This window comes from Ctenopharyngodon idella, chromosome 13 (genome assembly GCF_019924925.1).
Source record: "Ctenopharyngodon idella isolate HZGC_01 chromosome 13, HZGC01, whole genome shotgun sequence".
Taxonomy (NCBI): domain Eukaryota; kingdom Metazoa; phylum Chordata; class Actinopteri; order Cypriniformes; family Xenocyprididae; genus Ctenopharyngodon; species Ctenopharyngodon idella.
This window is the reverse complement of record NC_067232.1, coordinates 31298201-31323177: the sequence shown is the minus strand read 5'-3', so window position 1 is coordinate 31323177 and position 24977 is coordinate 31298201. Positions and strand designations below refer to the sequence as shown.

Here is a 24977-nt window from a genome sequence, read left to right as displayed (position 1 = left end):
TGCATAATAGTTTTATAAAAAAGAAAGAAAAAAAAGAAAGTAACCATTAGGGAACGTTCTGTATAATGGTAATAATAATAATAATAATTATAAAAGAAAATAACCATTAGGGAACGTTTTGTGTAAGTAATTAATTGTTATAAAAACATTAAAAATAAAAAATAACAATTATGGATAGTTCTGTATAATGGTTATTAAAAAAACATTAGGTAATGTTCTGTGTAAGCTATTAACGGTTATTAAAAAAAAAAAAAAAACATTAGGGAACGTGCTGTATAAGTTACTGTATTTGTCTCAAATATCATGCAGCGAATGTTCTGGAAACGTTATTTTATGGTTGTAAAAAATAAACCCTAAAAAGAACGTTCTTTGGAAGTTATAATTTGTTGCACAAAAAAAAAAAAAAAAACGGGAAACAAATACTGCTAACGTTAAGGGAACGTTTTGTGTTTGCTGACCTTGGTGTTGCTCCAACCATAACCCTAATATTTCATAACCAGCATATTCCAAATACACGCAATTTAAAAAATTTTTTTTTTTTTAATACAAATAGGTGCAATATTTGATACGTTGCTTAAAAAAAAGCAGCATTTAAAATGCTACCTTCATATAAGAAGGAAAAGACCAAATAATAAAACAACCGCTAAACAAAATGTCCTTAGTTAAACAAACACCGTATTCTGCTTCTTACGTTTTGCATCGTCACGATTACAAAAGCACATTCAATCTGATCGGCTTCCACAGCTGCGCACGTTACCTTCACCACACCGTCAACAGCGCACAATGAAGAAGAAGGGATTGCTGAGTCATAACATGACGTCCCGCAACGACACAGTCACGTGTTCTCAATACAGGCAAAGTGTCTGTGCGGGAGGAAAGGACTGACATATAACTCGCGCACTCCGATCAAATATCACCTGCTCGCAACTCGAGACCGCTTTATTCCCTTCTAACGCGAGGTGTCGTGAACCCGTCCGCGAGAACCGCTTGGAAGCACAGAGCGAATACTTCCGTGTTTAAAAAAAGAATCATTTAAGGCCTAGCGTGCGCGCTCGCGAGCATTATATTATCGTTTATATCAAGTGTGAGACACGTGTCGCGCGGTGGACGAGAAGCTGAAGTTGAAGTCCATAACAATAAGCGAGGGTTCGTAGGATTGTGATATGGGCTTACTGTCACAAGGGTCACCGCTCAACTGGGAAGAGACCAAGAAACATGCTGACCACGTTAGAAAGCACGGCATCCTTCAGTTCCTCAACATCTACAATAAGGTCAAAGATCGGCAGAAGGATGTGCTGAAATGGGGAGACGAGGTGAGGCTGCTTTTCATCCTCAAAAATGCAAAATATTTTGGGAAAACACGTGGTTGCGTTTTTTAGAGGCAGCATTCAATGATGCACTGGACCAAATCTGGATGCTGCACGTGAGCAGGTGCGCCTTCAGCTCACTTTGTGTTATGAATATTGTCTCCTTTATGCATGCACACTTTTTTGGACACACGTGACTGGATGTCATGATCTTAAAATCTTTGTAAAGGCTTATACTTACAATTTTGGAATTTAGTTTTATAGGTAAATACAAAGTTCAGATTTTATATTAGGTGTGTTTAACTACAAATTGTCAGGTAGAATGTATTTATTGTGTTGATGTTGTATTACAAAACATTTGCATTTATTGAAGGTGGGACAGGTTTGGTTGTATGGGTAGGTTTAAGGGTGAGTTAAGGGGTAAAGGGGGGTCAACACGACACTATGTGCACCGACAAGTGTCCAGCTGACCTTTGACATCCTTCAGTGATGTTTAATTAATAATCCCGGGATGAAGTTGGTTAAGAGATTGTGCTGAAAATCTAGGCAAAGTTTGAAGAAGCTCAAATATAGTATTGGTTTGACTTTATATTCTCCTATTTGTGTTATTTCGTAGTTTTGGTTATTCAAACTGTGGAAAATCTCAGTAGTAAGATATGAGTGGGTGTATCCAAACTTTCCACTGGAATAGAGTACTGTATGTATAATGCAGCCCAGGCATGTAAAGATCTGTCCTTCACCACACCAGGGCCTAATGCTAAGGATTTTTCCAGGGGAGTGGTTCAAATTTTCACGGGCCCCACCAGAAAAAAGCAATAAATAATTAAAAATAGGGCTAGTTATTGTTTTCTGTGTTTTTGACCCATGTAACCTTAATAAACTAGCCTAACTTGAATAAATATTGTTAAAGACAACTAAACAGTCAGTAATAAAATAAGAACAAATAATCAAATTATGAGTAATAGCACAAATATATATTGTGCAAGCATATAAATGAAATAAACAGTGCTTTTCACATTGGTCTAACAGTATTTTTCAGGTACAGAAATTAAAGTAATCAAATGTAAAAATACGCTGCATAGTCTTCACTGTATAAATTCCTTATTAAAGTTAATCAGTCGAGTATTGATTTTTTTTTTCACAGACTGATGAAACCTGCAATGATTAGTCTAGTATTAAAGCATGAATTTGATTTAAACAGTAAGTCTACATAATATTCACATGCAGTTCATAGAGGACATACATACATAGCAGTTGCAGCATGAAATAATATTTAAACCTATAACATTTTACATGGATAACTTTTAAACATAGCCTATAACATTTTTATCTCACAATTCTGACTCTTTTTCTTGCATTTGTGTCTTTATATCTCCCATTTTGGACTTTATAACTCGCAATTGTGAGTTTATATCACAATTATGAGGGGAAAAAAGTCAGAATTGCAGGATATAAGCTCGCAGTTCTGAGGAAAAAAGACAGAATAACACGTATATCTCACGTATAATTCTGTTCTTCCTTCTAAGAATTGTGAGAATTTAGATATAAACTCAGATTTGCGAAGACAAAAAGTCAGAATTGTGAGATGTAAACTTGAAATTAACTTTTTTTGAATTCTTTTAAAAAAAGAATTTTTTACAAACGCGACGCTCAAGTTAAAAGAAGTTCAGCTTTTAACAAATGTGTCTCTAGATCTTGTGCTTTTATTTGTTCCACTGACCTTTTTCGCGCTTTTAACAGCACATGCGTTTTCTTTCTCAACTGTTGAAAACTCTACAATACAGGCATTTTTTACATAATTTTGTGTGAATGTGTCCGTTCAAGAGCAAGAACACTAGAAAGAGAACTTAATTCAGTATTTGCACGCTGTTTGAGACGCGGCTTTCTATGCATTCGCTTCTGATGTGTGTTGCTCACACAAAACTTCTCAAACAGCGCGGACCGAATTGAGTTCTCTTATGTGTCTTCTTGAGCTTGCGTTTTAGTTCACAGATTTTTGTGCAAAGATGACCATTACAAAATCCCATTTCCTTTGGTTGGGTGGCTGTGCAGTTAGTCATCTTTCAGTGAGCTCTTGCTCGTTCTTTCACTGTTCTTAAAAGAGTACCAAAATAAACATGTCATACAACGGTGCCAGAAAGTGTTTGCATGTTCAAACTTGCGGTTCATGTAGGATCAACAGGCTAATGTCGATTTCTGAACCTCCTTTTGAAATGGCTTTTCATTTCATTACCTTTGACCAGCCAGAAGACGTCAGTGGATTTACGATAAAACCTGCTGGAATGTTGTTGGTTTAGGACGGTGACTCCTTTGTTCGGCGTTAGTGGATTTAAAAGGCAAAAAGAATGGAATGGGGAAAAAGAAGAATGGAATTGCATCAGACTAGAAATGTCTCACTGCCCTTTTACTTTCATAATGAGTGTTATGAGAAGAGTAATACTGTGGTTTGTTATTGCGAGTGCATTTACCTTGCAAACTTAACATGTAATGTGCATATAATACTGAGGTACTAGAGCAACAGTGCATACTGAAACTATTTTTACTTGTGGTAAATATTTTGTGGTTTTGCTTCTGTGACAAACTGTATTACAAAATGTCTCTGAAACATCCTGCAGGTGGAGTACATGTTGGTGGAAATGGATGAAAGACATGAAAAAGTCCGTCTGGTTCTGAACGGGAAGGATGTTCTGGAAACCCTTCAGGAAAAGGGTGAAAAGATCAACCCCAAGTGAGTAACTGATCCGTTTGGCTTGATTGTGTTTAACAGAAATATTCTGAAAATATTGGTGTGATGCCCAACAAATGTATTAAATTTAGAATATTGTTTTGTTTACATGTTCAGAGATCTGTTACAGGCTCCTCAAAATCATGGCTTCAATAATAGCAGGTGTAGCTGCGACTGTGTCTGAAAAGACATGAAGGGAATATGGAGGGAAATGCATGTTTGACCCCTTTGTTGATCTATTTGAATATGGAAACCTTAGGTGGTTTGTCCTCTTGTATACTTTAACCTCTGGCATGGCTGTAAAGTCTTGCAGCCAATCCCTCTTTTATGCATGTGTCTAATAAGTCAACAAAATCGATAGTATCTTTTGTGTTTCCTGTTCTCTCCCTTTCATTTGAATTGCCCCTATTATTATGTTTTAAAGACTCCTCATGTAGATTTGGAGTCTTCTACAACAGGTTTACATGCATCCAAGGTCAAAAAACACTTACATTTTTTCATAACATCACCTCATTCCTCGAAGAGTGTAAAAAAACGGTTAGTTCAAAGATTCAGTCTCTCGAGAGCCTGCTCTGCTTTCATTGGTCAGGCGGCCTAGTCTGTTGTGATTGGTCGACTGCTTACATCGCGTGTCGGAAATGAAACACCCATTACCATATCTGAATTTCAGCTCTTCCTCAGCACTTGATACACAGGGATACGAACACTAATGATTGCGTTGGTTTTACAGTATCAATTCCAGCTTGAGTCTCATTTGGAGTGATTCACAGCCCTGAAAACAGCATCTTCTCAACATGAACAACACCAACCAAACTCTTCCAGTCTCCGCTACAGCTACAGTGTTTGAGGGGCAAAGTAGACATTCGCTGGCAGCCAATGAAGACCATAGACTGATTGTGTAAATTAGTTACAAACCTACATAGATTCGAGCAGGAAGTGAGACTGGAATTACTGACGACTCGTTTCAGTTCAGAATCGCCTCTTTCTTTTAAGAGGCAAAAGCTCCATTTATCTGCACTTTGATATTTGAAACTTTGTTTGTAGGCCTTTTACACTAACAAAGCTTTATTACACATTACATAAAAGATATCACACAAAAATTCATAATAGGGACACTTTAATCTTTTTTTTTTTCTTTTTTTTTTTTTTACCAGAATCATCAGAATCATTTGAAGCTGTTAGTTTGGACAGCATAAGCATTATTTGAAGTTTGATAAGTTGTATAGGAGTGAGGAATGTGTCCTTTTTTTCTTTTTCTTTTTTCATGATGTTGTGTAGCTGTAGCTCAGGGAAAATCGCAGCAAGCAATGGGAAACGAGAGAGCTGTGCCATTCCTCATTACTGCCTCTCTACTGCACATACTGAAGAGCGCACCGCCCTGTCCCGTCCTAGCACTTTCAGCCCCACATGGACGATCTGAGATGCCACCTATTAAAAACATTAGCCGTAGACTGATATATTCCACGATGTGATTAAAACACTAATGGATTGGTAAAATCATAAAAATGATAAAATCATAAAAATGAAATTTACTGTACAATGCGGAGTGTCGTGGAATTTTGCAAATTTTGGATGAATAAATCAAACTTTAGGTTTGAACAATGTCAAATCGTAGTGTCTGTGAGTATTAAAGCTCAAAAAGACTATTAAAATATGAAGTCTGCATGTTGTGAGCGGCGCTGTTTCTTCCACTGCACATGATGCTCATACACACACAAACTCAAAGGTCTTCACTGCAGCCTGTCACAAGAAAAGTTTGGTTTAACTTGACATTTTGTTTGGCAAAAAATAAAAGGAATTGTTTAATTTTCATTCAATTACATTTTAAAAGGTTAATTAAATTGCTAATGTTTTATTCCATTGATTGCCACAGTTTTTGATAATGAATTTGCATTAAACCATAAATCCAGAAAAATTAAAACACAGAATTTCTGAAAAAATAAATAAATGAAATAAAACATTTCATAGGACCCTAATTTTGTAATAAAAAAAAAAAAAAAAAAAATTAAAGTTTTATAAACTCAACTGATTAGTCATGCTTTTTGGTTATTAAAATTTAATCAAACCATTGAAATGGAATCTGTAGAATTTAAAATGGAAAACACAGAATTTAGGAAAAATAAAACTGAATTTAAGAAAAAAATAAAATGCATTCCATAGGACCCTATGAAATTAATTAATTTAGTACTTTTGATTTCAATTATTTAGACTTGCTTTTTGATTACGGAGTTAAAATGGAGTCCAGAAAAAATAAAATGGAAAAAAAATTGGAATCCAGAAATTTGGGAAATTTCAGATATGTCTAATGTTTGTTCATATATCTTAGTGATTTTTGATATTTTAGCTTCCTTTTCAGGCTGTATTTCAACTGCTTTATTGTAATTTTATTATCCTCAATGCTCATTGGCCACAGCACTCTCTATAGATCTCTATTTGCCATTGAGAAAGCAGTTTCTGTTGACCGGTAGTTTACATTACTAGAGCAAGATGTTGATGGGTGTCTGTATTACACGAGTGCTCTATTATCTTCCAGTGCAGAATGGATTAAATGAATTGCCTCTGCTAGTAATTCACAAGTACTTTTTCATAAAGAGACAAAATATCGATCTCTTGAAATGCAATACTTTGGTTTGCTTGAGTTCTCTTACCAGTTGATTGACTGTCAGCCGTGCATATTTCCAGCCACCCTACTCTGTGGAGGCCGGAGTACGGCAGCTACATGATCGAAGGAACGCCGGGACAGCCGTACGGAGGGACGATGTCGGAGTTCAACACGGTAGAAGACAATATGGGAAAGCGGAGGAGAGAGGCCTCATCTGTGCTCAGCCAGAACCAAACTCTCCTCACAGTTACGTCATTCCCCAGGTACTCTCATCATCGTCCAGTAAAATGTAGCCAATACTTCACTGTAATCCAGTAATAATAAATCCATATCCATTCAAAGTTGTGTACGCATTGCCATGTGACTTTGCATTTAGATCCATGGTTTTACATTTGGCACAGACCAGATTGAAACCTTTTCCTTTACATGAGATGTTTTTCCTGACTTTTTAAAGTTTTTAGTGGGTGACCTTTTGCACTTTTAACAAAATATTTAATTTACCAGATTACCTAAGATAGCCACTGCTAACTTACTTAATATAAATAAGCCATTTTCCATTGCTTTTGCAGAGGGGCTGTAACAACTAATGTAAGTGAAAATGAAAATAATCATCAATGAATTTGATTGATTAATTATGTCTGCACGGAAGACATCCTCCAGTCACGTCACTTTACAGTAGTGAATAGTGCATTTCTATGAACAAAATGCATCTGAAATATAGCGGCAGAGTGAGCTGCTGTGGGGAAAGTGCATGACCTGAGTTATCCAAAACATGAGAATGTTATATTGTACGCTTCAAATAAATTCATAAGCATTTAGTTTCACACAGCTTGCAGTAACAGGTACTCTGAAGTGTTTTCCTCAGTGCATAACTTACATCTGTTTATCTGTCTATTTTTGTCTGTCGATCTGTCTGTCTATTAGGGCTGTGACGAAACGGCTCACAAGAACGAGACTAGATTTTTACACAGTATTTTTTAAGAAATCCTTAATGACGAAATGCTTGACTAGAAAATAGTAATGCAGTGGTTCCCAACCACATTCCTGGAGGCCCACCAACACTGCACATTTTCATGTCTCCTCAATCAGACACACCTGATTAAGTTTATCAGCTCATAAATAGTGAGTCAAAGACCTAAAATGGGTGTGTCAGACAAAGAAGAGATAGGACAAAGGCCTCCATGAATGTGGTTGGGAACCACTGTTGTAATGAATGTTGTTTCAGATCTACTTTGAGTATGAATTATCATATGCAGTAAAAGACAACAATACTCAAGCACTGTAAAAGGTTTTGTCACAAACTCAACTGACTGGCTTCTCTGCTGTATGATTTCACATGAGTCTCTTCAGACCTTAAAACTGTACATGTTTTATGAGCTTCTACAACTTTTGACCTCCTAACTGAACTCCTTTTTACCAATTGATCATAGAAATAATAACAGTATTAATACAAATGAATAACCGTTCAGTCTTAAGTGCGAACAATAAGTGCAACCATAATCAGAGTACTCTCTCAATATTCACAGTGCAAATAGAGACCAGATTTCTCTCAAGCATGATACAGAGCTGAGAGATGGTTACAGATACACAGCCCAGCCTAAAATAGCTTTCATATTGGGAGATATTTGCATGAGTCAGGGAGCCGCTTTCAAAATGCGGCATATTGAAATCGCGTTTGAATGCGCTTTCGCGTTTTACTTTCGCTTTCAATTTTGTGATCAATCGCACATTCTCTGTGAATATGGAGCAGAGGTGCTGAGCGCACATTCTACAAGATACGACATTTGTCAGCTGCTTAGGCTCTTCTGCTCAATGAATCCTCCGCCATGGTCTCGTCACATGATCAGTGAACTCTGATTCCTGCTGCACTACGTACGACTCTGCAGCTCGTGTTAGATGAGCTGGATGGGAGTGAACCGACCGTTATGCAACTGAATTAAATGGTTTTTATTTCTATAAAAAGAAAAACGACAGTGGAGGCGTAATGTAAACGTAGCGGTGACATATTCTATCCTAATTTCACCCTCACACTCCGTCATGGGAATACCACGAGACAGCTTTTCTCCTCGACAACAAATCTCGTCACATTAATCTTGCAAGATCTCGTTACACCCCTACTGTCTGTCTGTGCATTTATGTGTCTGTCTGTCTGTCTACATTATATTGTATATAATTTTATTTTAAGTTGCAATAATCAAGAAAATAACCAACAAATTAATCGATTATCAAAATAATTGTTAGTTGCAGCCCTACTCTTCAGAAAAAAATTGCTGTGTTATGACATACTGTGATATAAAAAGACATTTAAAGTGATCTAACTGGTCCCACTGCTCTGTATCTGGATGGCACACTTGGCATGTTTATTTCTCCCATATTAATAGATCATTCACCTACACAATTAACAACCCAACCCATGCTTTGGGCTGCATCAGAAGTTCTTATATGAATGACAGTGTTTTAGTGTTTTATTCAGTCAGGGTAAAGGCCCTGCCATATAATTGTTCCAATTATAAGAACAGCTTTAAGATTCTTTTTATTCTATATATTTATTTATTATTAATTATAATAAATAAATAAATATGGCTTGTGACAAAAGAATAAAAATGATGAAACATTTGCTTTTAAGCAAAAACCTCCTGGCTATTTGAGTGAGTTGGGTGTGCCACATCGGTGTAGATAACATTCACCCTTTAACCCTGATAAAAGATGCAGGCTTATATTTGCCTTTGAATGTGATGAAATCACTTGCAATGTAAGATGCAAATGTGTTGCAAGGCATGGCTATAATTAATTTGTGTGTGTGTGTGTGTGTTTTGTAGGTTAGGCTGCCCAGGCTTCACGCTGCCAGAATACAAACCCACACCTGTCGAGAAAGGGGTGTCCAAATCGCTTTTCTTCCCTGATGAGGCCATCAACAGACACCCTAGATTCAGGTGAGAGATCATGTGTCCCAGGCCACTGGCAGTCATCAGTTTCATGTCGAAATGGGACATTGTGAGTTTACGTTGCAGCTAAAAGTGTTTGGAGTGTCGTCTGACACAGAACAATGTGAAGTTGTTTGCATAAGCTAGAGCTCAGAGGCATTTCAGAGGGATTATGAGAAGCCAGTTCAACAGACAGTGAACTTTCACATACCAATAGCCGAGAGCCTTAAAAGTGCTGTTCATCTGATCACTCTAGAAGTATTGCTGCTTTCATTATGGTTGCTCATTTCACAGTAAGTTAAGGATTTCAACGAGCCACTAACTCTGAGCACATTATTCATCATGAGTTGGATGAAAACGTGTGTTTGTAATGTTTCTAAATATTCAGTGCAGCTGAGTGAGGTATGGATGCTTTTGCTAATGCTTCACTATGTGTTACAGCACTCTGACCAGAAACATACGCCACCGGAGGGGCGAAAAGGTGGTGATTAACGTACCAAGTAAGTGTTTTGATTTGTTTTTGTAAATGATAGAACTGTTTCTGTAAGTCAGTTTTGCTCTGGAAATAAAGTAAACAGTATATGCCTGGTTTCGTTTGATCTACTCCTAATGTGTCCAAAACCTGTTTTCAACACTGATAATAATCATAAATGATTATTGAGCAGCAAATCATCATTGTAGAATGATTTCTAAAGGATCATGTGACACTGAAGACTGGAGTAATGATCAGATAAATGCAGCTTTGGTGAACATAAGGGACATCTTGCAAAAACATTTTAAAAAATCTTAATGATTCCAGAGCAGGATTTTGCACCAATGAGATTTCACAGTGGGTGGAGCTACCTAGTGATGCGTCATAAAAGTAAAATCAAATGACATAAAGAATTTCCCTATTCATATTGCAGAAATTTAGTATAAAGATTAATGTGGGTAAAGGCGCTTTTATCACTTCTCGCATGCTTTGTAGGACTTTCAGCAAAAAGTCAAATTTGTTTAGTTTCAGACGATATTTCCCCTGGACATTTTCACTTATATGGCTGCATGGTTTTTCCGTGTCATTCAGTTTTTAAAGATAAAAACACCCCATCTCCGTTTGTGGAGCCGTTTCCAGAAGATGATGGAGAAGCTGCCCGGGGTGCCCTGCCTGATCACATCTACATGGACGCCATGGGCTTTGGCATGGGAAACTGTTGCCTGCAGGTAAAATCCCTTTTACTCTCATTGATTTTCATTGAAAATATTCGGGTCATGTGGTTGACGTCGGATCAATGTTGTCCATCAGGTGACCTTCCAAGCTTGCAGCATCAGAGAGGCGCGCTACCTTTATGACCAACTGGCTGTTTTCTGTCCCATAGTGGTAAGAGAACATGGGTTTGAGGAACACAAAGTCTGAGGACGGAGCGTGCTGTTGATGTAATATTTCAACACTTCCAGAGAGCCAAAGGCAGAAATAAAACCCCAACTAAAAGTGCAATTAGAAACCTTGTCATGTTAAAAGATATATGGGCAAACTGTCTCTCATGGAAGTGATGCGAATGAATCATATCAAACACGTACAAAGCAGCTAGCAGAGAAGGACACACTTTATATCAGGTGTCATTAACTACTATGTACTTTAAAAAAAAAAAAAAAAAAAAAAAAAAAAAGAGAAAAGCATTGAAGAGACAATACAAAAAGTAGCTTTAGAAAGAAATATTGTTTCAACAGAGAATTTATTAGACATAAACTTTCAAGGCTACAATGTGACCATGATGGGTTTTTTTATTTTTATTTTTTTATTTTTTAAGAACTGTGTCTGAAGTGGCATTTAGGTATATTTACACAGAATGTTTAATGCAGCTCAGAGGTGGCATGAAGATGAATGAAAAATGAAATGATACTCTAAAAATAACACTAAAACCACCAGTAGGTGGCGGCAAGTAACTGTCTTAATGAGTGAGTCATTGAAAATATGAAAATTCATGTGTTTATACTGTTAAATAAAATGTATATAAATATGGGTAGATGGACTCAAAACTGTGGTGCACAACAAACTTTCATGCATGATGTTACTGCTTGTAGGATAAATAAAAATAATAAATTTTAAATCTGAGAATTTAAAGGATCTTCTAACTTTGACCCTAGTTGAAAATTGACCATCTTTACCATACATGAAGTAATATATAACCCTCCGTCATCATTTTCACAGTCTTGTGTTGTTAGCAGTTGTACAAACTTTTAAGACTCTGTTTTGTTAATGTTTCCAGAAATGCGCAGTATTTCGTTCTCAGTATTGATGTGTTTGTGCAGATGGCTCTCAGTGCTGCCTCACCGTTCTATCGCGGATTCGTGTCAGACATCGACTGCCGTTGGGGAGTGATCTCTGCGTCTGTGGATGACCGGACCAGAGAGGAGAGGGGCCTGGAGGTGAGAACGAGATCCTATACCCCCTTTCAACCTGCAAACAAATAAAACAAATGTTTTTGGCCGTATTCATAAAGGAATAGTTTCCTTGAGGAGGTCAAGTAGATTTTTACTCCTGTTCAAATTGACTTTGCCTGGGTTTCTTGCACAATACATAGAGCAAATAACATACTGTTTTAAATTTTTTTTGTGGTTAATTCCTTCACTAAATTATAAACATAATTTTATAATTGCAGACTACATGATGTTCCGTAACGCCCTCATCCAAACAACAGACAGTCACACTTCAGTAATAATTACACAGATCTCAGTCCTGTGTGAATCATACATGAAATTACTGTTAATCATTTAAAAAGAAAACAAATCTCATCCAAATTGGGCCTTTTGAGAACTTTAAAGTGAGAGCTTTTGAGAAAGTGCAAATGTTAATGTCAGATGATAATGTGTAATAATTAACAAGGCTGTCAGAAGATCTGACAACTTTTGATATCAGCTGTTATCAGCCAATGCCACTAATCTCAAAATAAACATATGTTGGCCAGGCCAAGCCTTTTTCTCAGTTTTTTTTTTTTTTTTTTAAACCACAGACATTAAACAGAACCTATTATGCTTACGACCTATTATATTCCATGTTCATCTTTCTTTTGTGTGTAATGTTGCTGTTTGAGCATGAAAAAGATTTCCAAAGTCCCTCCAGCAGGAGTTATTCTTTATATCAGTGTCAGTGTTTCTGAACTTCTGAATTTTTCTTCCGGGAACGAACACATCACAATATTCCTCATTTAAATAATTCATAAGCAATAATTTTATCCCTTAAAATTCCATTTTGATCACCAAAATGACACATTTAAACATGTTTTCCTGTGAAAAATAGCTTGAATGTAACTCTACACCCTTGCTTATTTTAGGATATGCGGAACCAAGAATATGCAAATTAGCCCTTCCTCTACTCAATCACAGCAGCTTGTATTACCTGATCCACTCACTCAACTTTACTGTAGTAAACGCTGCACAATGGCAAGTGGTAATACTGGTTTAAATCAGCCATTTATGTTTGAAGCAGAAACTGATTTAGAAGAGTGAATTTTACAGGCTCGATGTATCAGAATGGTGACGTGATTTATGTATCGCTCTCTACAACGCCGGACACTTGGTGGTAATTGATATGATTAGCCTTTTGCTTGACTGCTATCAAACAGCTAATAATGTGTTGCTAATGTTACACAAACCGTGTTCCCGTTCACCATCTCAGAGTCAGACAGCTGCCTTCTAAAAATAATCCTTACAAACGCTTTAAACAACTCAGAACATCCGTGGAGAAAGGCATATAGTTCATCATAACATCATAATATACATCATATACATAATTCACCCGCTATATTGCTAAATGTACCCGATTTTTCATAACCTCTTGAGACTCCCCTGCTTCAGCGGTCAGTTAATAATATGCTAAAGTCCGCCGGCACGTTGACGTGATTGGTTACAAGGTAGTTTGTGACGTAGAGAACAAGGGCGGTTTCAAACCGCGTTTTTGAAACTGTCTTTAGATCGCTGCAGTTTTAAACAGAAAATACTCAGCAATGGTGTTGACTGATGAATGTGCACATGGTTTGTCTTAAAGCATATTAAAAACACCACATAGACATATAAATAACATTAGAAACTTGATTTTCACCACAGGGGGACTTTAAAATAACGAACTTGAGCGCCCCTAAAAGAGCATAATATGGCCTCTTTAAAATAGTGTATCTGTTTCTTTGCAGCCGCTGAAAAACAACAAATTCAGGATCAACAAATCGAGGTATGATTCGATTGACAGCTACCTCTCCTGCTGTGGTGAGAAATACAATGACATTGAGCTGACCATCGATGAAGAGATCAACAAACAGCTCCTCGATGCAGGTAAAGACACAAGCTGACACCCTGTCTACAGCGACACGGTCAAACCTTCCCTAAAGACTTCTTTGTCCTGTTGTCGACAGGCGTCTGCGACTCCAGTGTAGACAGCATCTTTGATTATAATGTGTTCAGTTTGCTTCTGACGTGACGCATGTAGACGGGGTGTGAAATCACTGAAGCAGGTCAGTGCCTGTTTTCAAGCGCGCTGTTTTGCACTGTTGCAGGCATTGACAAACTGCTGGCACAGCACATCGCACATCTCTTCATCCGCGACCCGCTGTCGCTCTTCCAGGAGAAGATTCATTTGGATGATGAGAACGAATCGGACCACTTCGAGGTATTTAACATAAACATCTAATTTTTATTGTTTTTCTAGCAAACTGATTAACAACAACAAAAAAATGTTAATATTAGACCTGTGTTCACCACATAGTTGGAGCGATTTAAGTAGCATGTGAACGTGAACCACAGTTTATTTTGCATGTTACAGAATCTTCAGTCAACCAACTGGCAGACAATGAGGTTCAAGCCTCCCCCTCCAAACTCTGACATCGGATGGAGAGTGGAGTTCCGTCCCATGGAGGTATTAAACAAACAGCTGTCTGTGTGCCAAATGATGCAAGCAGACGCGGCCTGACTGACTGTGTGCTTAGCAAAGCGATATATATATACAGGGTGCCATTTGAGGGGAAAAAAGGCAGAGGGGGGATGTTTTTGAAACGTTTTTTTATTCATGAAAGTAAATCACAAACCACAGTGCAGCTGTTAAATGAACTTTAGTGAAAAAATATCTAAACATTTTGGAAAAGGAATATTTTAATCCATTTTTACATTTTCATCAAGTTTCACTCTTATGACTTGTCCTTTCCTCGTTGGGAAGCTCTCATACACATTACATATATTACATTTACATAATAAACATCTACATTTGAACAGATTACCTCTGTACCTCTCATTGGTTTCATACCGATTACATAATCGGAGAATATTTGTTTTCGATTTGAGTCGGTTCATTTAAATTTCACATTTCAAGCTTTCTGTAGATATAATTCTGATCGTGAGTCAGGCACCGTGTACACTAAATATCGGTTCATTTTTGTGACACGCTCCAGAAAGGAGACAGCGCATCCTGTTTGTTTTTTTGTTTTGTTTTTTCTTTATTTTACAAAAGCATCACGTTTTGTTGTTATTGTGAGTGTATACAAATGAAATAACCCTTTACAGTTTCGAATGATGTCTTTTATCTGTATGACCAAAAATGACGGAGTACTTTTAAGTTCTTTCCTCTGTTATGAGAAAAAAAAATCCCAATGCGTTCGTTGAACGCTAATTTAGGCATGCCAAAACACTTGTTTATAAATTTTTATAAACAGTATTTCATACAAAATAATCACAAAACGCAATAGGACAACATGCTGTTAGCATAATAAGCCTCACGTCGATTTCATCTCCTTCCTAAAACAGTGGCTCCTGTACTGTAGTCCCATTCTCTGTTGTAATATTTCTAGGATTTTTTGTGAGGATCCTGTAAAATACGATGACATGCTGCTCTGAATCATTTTCACTCTTCTTTAATCTGGCTAGCTGTGGTTTTCATGTTGAAATGGACTATTATGTGACTGTTGTGCTTTGTGACGTTTTGAAAAGCCGTGCATGGACTAAAGCCACTGGAACCAGATCGTTACTTAAATGTGTGTCATCTCTCATCACACGAGTGGGGGCGGCAACTGTGAAAGTCCATTTCTGATTTTATTGTTGTTTAAACATGAGTGTTGAAGCGTTTTAATTAGTTATTTAGATATTTAGTACAAATTATTCAGCAGAGGCAGGTATATTTAGACCAGAGGGGGGAAATCCCCTCCCTCCCCACAGCAAACTGCACCCTGTATATATTTATTTTTTGGGGTCAGTAAGATTTTTTTGAAAGAAGTCTCTTCTGCTCTCCAAGGCTGCATTTATTTGATCAAATATGCAGGAAAAACAGTAATATTGTGAAATATTATTACAATTTAAAATAACTGTATTCTATGCGAATATATTGTGAAATGTAATTTATTCCTGTGATCAAAGCTGGATTTTCAACATCATTACTCCAGTCTTCAGTGTCACATGATCCTTCAGAAATCATTCTAATATGATGATTTGATGATCAAGAAACATTTATGATTATTATCAGTGTTGAAAACATTTGTGTGTGGAAACACATTTTATTTTTCAGGATTAATTGATGAATAGAAAGTTCAAAAGAACAGCATTTATTTGAAATAGAAATCTTCTGTAACATTATAGATGTCTTCACTGTCACTTTTGATCAATTTAATGCGTCCTTACTGAATAACTTATCTATTTTCACATCATAATAAAATATGGGTTAATTGTTGGTTTTGTTTTGCATATACATGTGTAATACATAATGTCATATGTAACACTTTTTTTTTTTTTTTTTTTTAACAGGTCCAACTGACAGATTTTGAGAACTCTGCTTATGTCGTATTTATCGTTCTTCTCACCCGTGTGATCTTGTCCTATAAGCTGGATTTCCTCATTCCATTATCAAAGGTTGGATTCTCTGTTTTGTGTGCGTGCGTGCGTGCGTGCGTGCGTGCGTGCGTGCGTGCGTGCGTGCGTGCGCATGCGTGCCTTTTAATTGCTTTATGCACAGCAGAAAAACTGATTCTGGGGATGATTTTAAATGGCAGAAATACTGTGTATATTCTTAAAAGCATGATGAAATAGAAATGTGCATTGATAACATTTTTAATTCTGTAATTTTTTTTGTAACTCTTTTTTTTTTTTTTTTTTTTTTAGGTTGATGAAAATATGAAAGTTGCTCAGAAGCGAAATGCCGTGCAAGAAGGCATGTTTTATTTCCGGAAGGACGTTTTTAAAGGTTAGTTGACAGTGAAGTTAAAAGGAGGTCATTATCATTCTTATCAGAATTAAGCTGTGAAAGCCACAACTGACATCATGTGGATATCGGTGACAGTGCATGCTGGTTCCACATTAATATCAAGTGTCTTTAACCATGATGTACTTGCATGTAAATGGATCATTTGATGCAGTGCACTTATTGTGTACATACAAGTACAATGTAAAAACATGTATTTAATAAAAAAATCCCTGCATGTAATGACAGCTGTAATTACTCTGTTGACCAGGGCTTGACATTAACTTTTTTGCTCAGCAGCTACTCAGCATTTCCACTTTCCACAGTTATGTTATTGGGAAATTACACATCATATGATCAAACCTGAGTGTGGCGTGCTAAAATCTACTTGAGCTAGATTTACAAGCCTTTCATTGTAAATGACCACTGCACACACCCAAATCAAGACATGAATGTATAATACTACAGGTCTCCATCAGATATTTAGCTCTAAGGTTGTGTAAAGCTCCTTTTCATGAAAACATGCAGTGTATTAAGAGTAGCTGCTTATTGCATATAATAACACTGCTGCAAGGGTTTAAAAGATTAATTGAAAAGATAAAAACTAAACTAAAAAAACCTAGACAGAGAAATGCTGTCTGTTTAAATATTTATTAACAGCAGTGAATACTGTAATGCAGATCAGAAAAACAACTAGAAACAAAGAGCAAAGAAGAACATCGCCACACTATCTTGTAGCAATCCATCCATCTTCATCCGTTTAGTCGATAAGCTGCTGATGTAAACCGGACATTTCAGAGACCCCCTTCACCTTTTCACCACCATACTATAACTTATAAAACTTATAACCTTATTAAAATACAGTCTTACTCTGAGCTACCAGGTTGTTAATTGATAGTAATTGCTACAGTTGAAGCCATCAGGCCACATTATTTCAACTTAGTTTTAAAAATATCATGTTTAACAGCGGAACTCGTGGTGAAAACTACATTACCCATGATGTTGTACAGAAAATTCCACCAATCAAAGAGTCGAAACAAGCAAAACTTGCCAAAATATCTTTATCTCCACCCACTCCCATGAAGTACTGTGAAATGACATAATCGAGTCCATCTCCCTACACTCAAAATATTTCAATATATGCATATTTTGCAATAAACTTAATAAATATATATATATATATATACATATATAAAATCAGCATTTTTAAATGCATAATTTTATATTACTCCATTTTTGATTTGATTATACTCTTTGCAATGCCTCATGGGATTGTAGTTCTTTCCCCTCATTAAGGCTAAGTTCACAGTCTTGTACCTTTTTGTATTTTTGTCCGATTTTCAATTTAAGTCATTTTTGTGTTAAAATAGACATTACAAAAGGCAGCTTTAGAAATATATATGTATATTGATTCAACTTACAATTTATTACATGTAAACGTTTAGGCTTCAATGGTCATGTAAATGAGTAAATGATGACAGAATTTTCATTTTTGAAACTATACCTTTAATGGGTTTTTTTATTAATATGGAAATATGAAAATAAAATAATGAAATGATACTCTAAAGAAACTAAAACTGCCAGTAGGTGGCGGTAAATGTCTTAATGAGTAAGTCGATGCTTGCGTCTCATTTTGAAGGCTGTGTCCTCCGGAGGTTGAATTTTTGGCCGCATACATCATAAAGGATGCATTGTTTTAGAAAAGTAACCATTATAAAATTGACCGTTATTCCTAGTGAAGCATAAATTGTTGTAATTTCTTTATGAATTTGTAATATAGCGGTCAGTTAACTTAAATAAAGCAGCCTCAATGATGTATGCTGCTGATTCATTGTTCACCCGACTGATTCATTCAAAATGTGGATTCATTCAGAAACACGCTGTGTTGCTCAGACTCACAATAGTGCTGCTCTGGCTTTATAGGCAATATTTTCATTGGCAAAATTGAGCAAAAACAGACAATATTGTGTCTAAAATATAACACAATATTAACTTACTTATTAAACTGTTGTATAAAATCAGTATCATAATTGCAATTGTGCTATTCGGGACAAAAACAGCACTTGTGTGATATTGTGTTTGTTACTCGTGTGATATTGCTTAACTATATCATATGATATAAATATGTGTTGTAGCTTCTCCTAAACGGACGTCTCTCAATTGTTCTGATCACACAATCTCTGGTGGTTTCCACCTAAGATCTTAACAATTATTTAAACTATCCGTAATCTTACCCGTATCCACCTCAATATCAGCACAAGTGTTTTTCAATACAACATCCACACAATAAGTACATTGTATTTAACATTTTTTTTAATGTAAGTACAGAGTAGTTAAAGACACCTAATATAGTGTTGCCTACATTTCTTTATTTCTTATATGATTTTTATTATTAATTTAAGGCTGCAACCCAGTGTTGGACCCGCCCTCCACGGCTCAGAATGGAGTGGAGAGTGAAGTGAGTGACGGTGAAGAGTTCACACTCATGAGCATCGACACCATCATCAACGGGAAGGTGTGTGTCTCTCTGCTCTTTAACTGTCAGTTGCAGCAGGATTCAAGGATGCTTAATTTCTCCATTTAATTTGTGTGGTGTTTATTTTTATTGTTCAGGAAGGGGTATTTCATGGGCTGATACCGATGTTGAACAGCTACCTTGAGAACATGGAGGTGGACGTCGACACGCGATGCACTATCCTCAACTACCTGAAACTCATTAAGAAGCGCGCTTCTGGTATGAAAATACCTTTTAAGTTACAATATATCATTACACGCAACACAATATGGTTTTATAAGCTCACTGTAAATTACACAAATAAATACATACATATTCTATGACAGCTATAATTTAATGCACAAATAAATACCCTGCCATTTGCATTTGTTCTCTGCATCGAAAATATATACGAACATGCCGTTGCATCTTTGATAACATTTGAGGCTTATTTTGCGGCGCTTTTATAAGCCGTTTGATCAGTTAAAGGGCCGTAAAGACCGGTTACACTCACAGTGTGGATGAATCGCGTTTGTGTCGAAGACTCAGGATCTATTAAAGAGAACTTATGCGACGCAGAAACTCTTACAAAGCAAAAACAAACACTCCTTTTTGATCCATTGATGCATCTCTCTCTTACTGTATGCGATCTCACTGTTTGAAGCGGCTCGACAAGTGCTGTCATGAATAAGTAAGCGAGGCGTCATCCCATAGGATAAGGACACGCAGTCTCATGAATAATTATGAGACACTGATGAGTCATTGATTTACTATAGTACAAGAAAACCTCACATCCTGTGACGTTGACACAAAGACGAATTTAAACCCGAAAGTTGAAAATAGCACAAAAAGGTTTAAAATGAACTAGTCTTCTCCTACAATCAAAACTAATGGATGGTAACATTGACTTCTATGATGTCCAAGACACATAACTCCGTTAAAATCTCAGATTTGGTTTAGGGTTTCATGACCCTTTTAAAGCAGTGCAGTATTTTCCCCACACATTTCTGCAATGAATTCAGTTTTGTTTTATAGATCATTTCTATTTTGTGTGCTATCTATTTAGGTTTCTATTAACTTATGCTGTTTATTTTTTGGCAAAATGGGCTTTCAATAAAACTTGGCTGCCTATACAGTAGAAATACAGTGGGAACATTTTTTAAATCGTTGCTACCTGACGAGAGAAAACAGAGAAACAACAATTGGGTATCGACGATGCGATACAAATTTCACGATTCGATTTCAATTTACAAGTTTGCGATTCAATTCCGATATGATTCGATATTGCTTATTTTGGATATATATCAGGTACAGTACATGGCAAATTTTCTCAAGGAAAAAATCTGTGAACTAATGCTGTAAACTATACATGAGAGTCAGCTGGTATTGCATTATTATATACTACATCATAATATACCATGATACAGATTTCGGTAAGTTGTATTGTATCTTTTAACGTACCTTCAGATGTTCATTCATGTATCGCACTGTAACTGGTATTAAAGCGGAGGAGAGGATCAGTTCATGTGCGCGTCACGCTGCCGCTTCTCTTGAACTAAGTCATGCCACATTAAACGGCACCAAAACGGTATTTATTTTTTTGAATTTTGTAATAAAATGGACAGAATTTGAAATCTGAGACTGTTTCATATCAAAAGTAAGAATGAATTAAGATTATTGCAATTTATTGGATGGGAGGCGCACTACAATATTCTGTTCATTCATCAACTGAAAAAGGGCTAGAGTAATCAAGTTAGTTTTCTAGCAGGTTGATTATTTGGATAGTTTTGTTCATATTTGTTTTCATGTGTTTTTCTCAGGTGAGCTGATGACTATGGCAAAGTGGATGAGGGAGTTTGTTGCCAAACATCCTCAGTACAAGCAGGACAGCGTCATTACAGACAAAATCAACTACGACCTGCTTCAAGAGTGCGACAGAATCGCCAAGGGTGAAGAAAAATGTCCCGAACTGATCGGAGAGCCGGTTAACAGAGGAAAATAAAGCCTGCTCGAAACAAACGCAAATCATCTATATATATAAAAAAGCTCCTTTGCATGAGAGCGGAAGACCAAGTATGCGACACAGCAGTCCAGAAAAAAAAAAAAAAAACTTGTAAGAGAATATTTAAATAGCATGTGTTGATTGCTGAGGTCAGCCAAAGGTTTGTTGAATTTGTAAATAGCAGATTTTTATTATTCGCAAATTATTTTAATAGCTTAAACAGATCCATGATGCAATTGTACCCGAATGTGTACATATTTCACGCCGGTCTGAGTATGTGAGAGTTTATGTAAATGTAGCAAACACTAAATTGTACATTAGTAATATTTTCATTGTTGAAATGTAAATACTGTACTTCATCAGGCATTAACAAGTGTACCACCTTTTTTATGGATGAAACTGTTGATTCTTCTTCTTTTGGCATTTAATATTGTACCCAGGTTGAATTGAAGACGCTGAAACCATTCTTGATGCAAGTCTGTGTGACTAAACTTATGTAGGAATTTAAATGTGGGGTAAAAAAGGAGAAGATCATAGTAGTGTGCAGTGCATTGTGTTTTTCACTAACAAATTATTCTGAGTCATTGTATTGTTTCAAAGACAGCTACATTTTTACCATCTTGGTTAAGGTTATTGCAGTTGTGTTAAGCTTTCTCCACCACTAGAGGGTGCAGAGGGTCTTTTTAAAACAATGGAAAAAATTAGATTATTATGAACAACTAGATTATGCTGTAGTTTGTTAGCTTTAATATATGTATATGGCTTGAAATAAAGTGATTCATGTACATATTTCAGCTCATTGAGTGGCCAGCAATGCCTTTTCTAGACCAGCATTCAAGCCTTCCAGCTACAATTCTTTAAGTGCTGTTTGTGTGGAATGATTGTTCTTTATAATTCAGTTAATTAAATCATATAATCAGCATTATAATATTGTCGCTGACAGTGTATGCCAGCTATTTAAGCAATAAAAGTCTGCGCAGTATCAAGGTCCTGCCCACACTCCCGCAGAATCGGTTAATATTGCAGAACAACTCATTATGTCGCTGTGAAATAAACAGTTCTGGAAATGTAGAAATTAAAGTTAAAGCTCCAATCTCCTCCCGAAGATCCAGAAAAAAGTCCGTTAGTGCTTCAGTGACTACTCAGAGAAGCTGTCAATAATGACTTCAAAACCCACGTTTTTATAGCATCAAATAACTAACTAAAAACGAACTTATTTAAAGAACAAACACTTGAATTTACATCAGTGTGATTAACAAAAAAAAAAAAAAACTGCCTAAATGACAGAAACCATCTATGGGGGGAAAAAAGTACTTGACTTGTAATTAAACTTTTTCACACTTCCGGGTTTTGTGTTTCCGGCGCTCGGCATCGCAGGGTAAATTTACTTCTGGCGACGTCTAAACATAAGTGTTGTTGTAAGAGACTACAATATTAAATATATTTTCTGTGTTCCCATTTTTTAAATAGCAAAAGGAAAAACCACAATAGTGTTCACAACTTTAAAAAGAGGAAGAAAATAGAGAGAGATTTAATACAAAGTATGGTGTTATACATTTTTTAAAAATAAAAATATAAAAAACTTTGCAGGATTTATGATGCTGATGTCCGTTAAAACGCATCATCACAGTTTGTGAAAAAGGCCTATTTGACTGTTTAGTTTGTCCCTTTACCTGAAGAGGGTGGGGTTTGTGACCTATACCATCCAACCACCTGGGGGCGATCGAGACCCTTTGGCTTCACTTTTCAGGACTCGTGTTGCACGCTTGTGTACAACTAATAAACTGAAGTACTGATGTCTCTGTTCCATTTACAGTTTTACAAACATTGCAATAGCCATACATTTCAGTAATGAGGCTCTAATAATTCACCTCTTTGCACGAAATCTTTATGGACAGGCCTTGTGCGGGGCCTAAAGGAAGGGCCCTTAATAATGTTCCCATGTGAGGGGATGTTGATCATGTGTGCAATTAAAAATAAACAATTAACAACAATGAATCATTATTACAACCAACACAGACTTGAAACAAACATAAAAGCAATCACACAAAAGCCTGCCTAAAAAGATGGGACTTAAGGCGAGATTCTCTTTACTGAAAGAGCCGGACGCAGTCAATTAATATTACGTATATGTAAAATATACAGAGCGAGGGACACTGTTTATATGTGCTTCAAATGATGAAGTACTGTCAAAGATGACACCCAAACTTTTAACCTGTTGAGATACAGACACTGGAACATTTAGACTTTGCCAGGTTGTTTTTTGAGCCAACAAGAAGAAAAGTTTTGGTGTTATTTAATTTAAGAAGATTTGAAGTAAACCACTTTTTAATCTCAGCAACACAATCTGAGAGGATAGATGGAGGAAAAGCAGAGGAGGGTTTGAAAGACAGATAAAGTTGGGTGTCATCAGCATAACAATGGAACTGAATACCAAATTTTCTAAAGATATTACCAAGAGGTAAAAGATAAATGATAAATAAGAGAGGACCCAATACTGAGCCCTGTGGAACCCCAGTAGTAAAAAGTGAAGGCTTTGATGTAAACTGCTTCAGCTGCACAAATTGAGTACGACCTGTAAGATAAGATTGAAAACAAGTCAAGACAGTGCCCGTGATTCCAATAGACTCCATTCTGTCTAACAGAATGCTATGTGAGATAGTATCGAAAGCTGCAGTATAAGAATAGACAGGAGTCCTGAATCACCAGCTAACAATAAATCATTGGAAGTCTTAATGTAGTCTCAACACTATGATATGAATGGAAACCAGATTGAAACTGCTCATACAGGCTATTATCAGAACGATGATCGCGTACATGGGCTGCAACAATGGTTTCCAATATTTTAGAAATAAACGATTTGAAATGGGGCGAAAATGAACAAAGTTACTTGAATCAGCCCCCGGTTTTTTAAAGGATTAGTTTACTTTCAAATGAAAATTAGCCCAAGCTTTACTCACCCTCAAGCCATCCTAGGTGTATATGACTTTCTTCTTTCTGATGAACACAATCGGAGAAATATGAATAAATATCCTGACGCACATAAGCTTTATTATGGCAGTGAGCGGGATCAACGAGTATGAGCTGAAGAAAGTGTCTCCATCCACATCCATCCATCATAAACGTGTACTCCACACGGCTCCGGGGGTTAATAAAGGCCTTCTGAAGTGAAGCGATGCGTTTGTGTAAAATATCCATATTTAACAAGTTATGAAGTCAAATATCTAGCTTCCGCCAGACCGCCTTCTGTATACAACTTAGGAAGAAAGTGCAGCGCCTCTTGCTGTTCAAAACGTTTATGCTACGTCCCTGTTCGACTTGCGGAAAAAGCTTAACTGACACGACACCAGTTCTGTTTTTTTCGTAACTTGAATACAGAAGGCGGTTAGGCGGAAGCTAGATATTTTACTTTATAACTTGTTAAATATGGATTTTTTTTTTTTTTTCACAAACGCTTAAGAAGGACTTTATTAACCCCCGGAGCCGTGTGGAGTACGTTAATGATGGATGGATGTGGATGGATGCACTTTCTTGAGCTTCATACTCATTGGTCCCGTTCACTCCCATTATAAAGCTCAGATGCTTCAGGATATTTATATTTATATTTAACTCTGATTGTGTTCATTAGAACGAAGAAAGTCATATACACTTAGGATGGCTTGAGGGTGAGTAAATCTTGGGCTAATTTTCATTTGAAAGTGAACTAATCCTTTAAGTACAGGAGTGATCATAGC

General features: G+C 36.5%; 1 protein-coding gene across 1 annotated transcript; it reads left to right on the top strand.

Annotated features, from left to right (window-relative positions):
• The first annotated feature begins 794 nt into the window (after nucleotides 1-794).
• gclc (glutamate-cysteine ligase, catalytic subunit) lies at nucleotides 795-22037 on the top strand. The gene is made up of 16 exons (XM_051916883.1): nucleotides 795-1313; nucleotides 3923-4035; nucleotides 6715-6897; nucleotides 9454-9567; nucleotides 10000-10058; nucleotides 10622-10758; nucleotides 10841-10915; nucleotides 11848-11964; nucleotides 13725-13863; nucleotides 14085-14197; nucleotides 14351-14443; nucleotides 16315-16419; nucleotides 16669-16750; nucleotides 19150-19262; nucleotides 19361-19481; nucleotides 21062-22037. Exons 1-16 carry the CDS (start codon nucleotides 1164-1166, stop codon nucleotides 21241-21243), a joined length of 1896 nt encoding a protein of 631 aa, XP_051772843.1. The 5' UTR covers nucleotides 795-1163; the 3' UTR covers nucleotides 21244-22037.
• Nucleotides 22038-24977: the final 2940 nt, after the last annotated feature.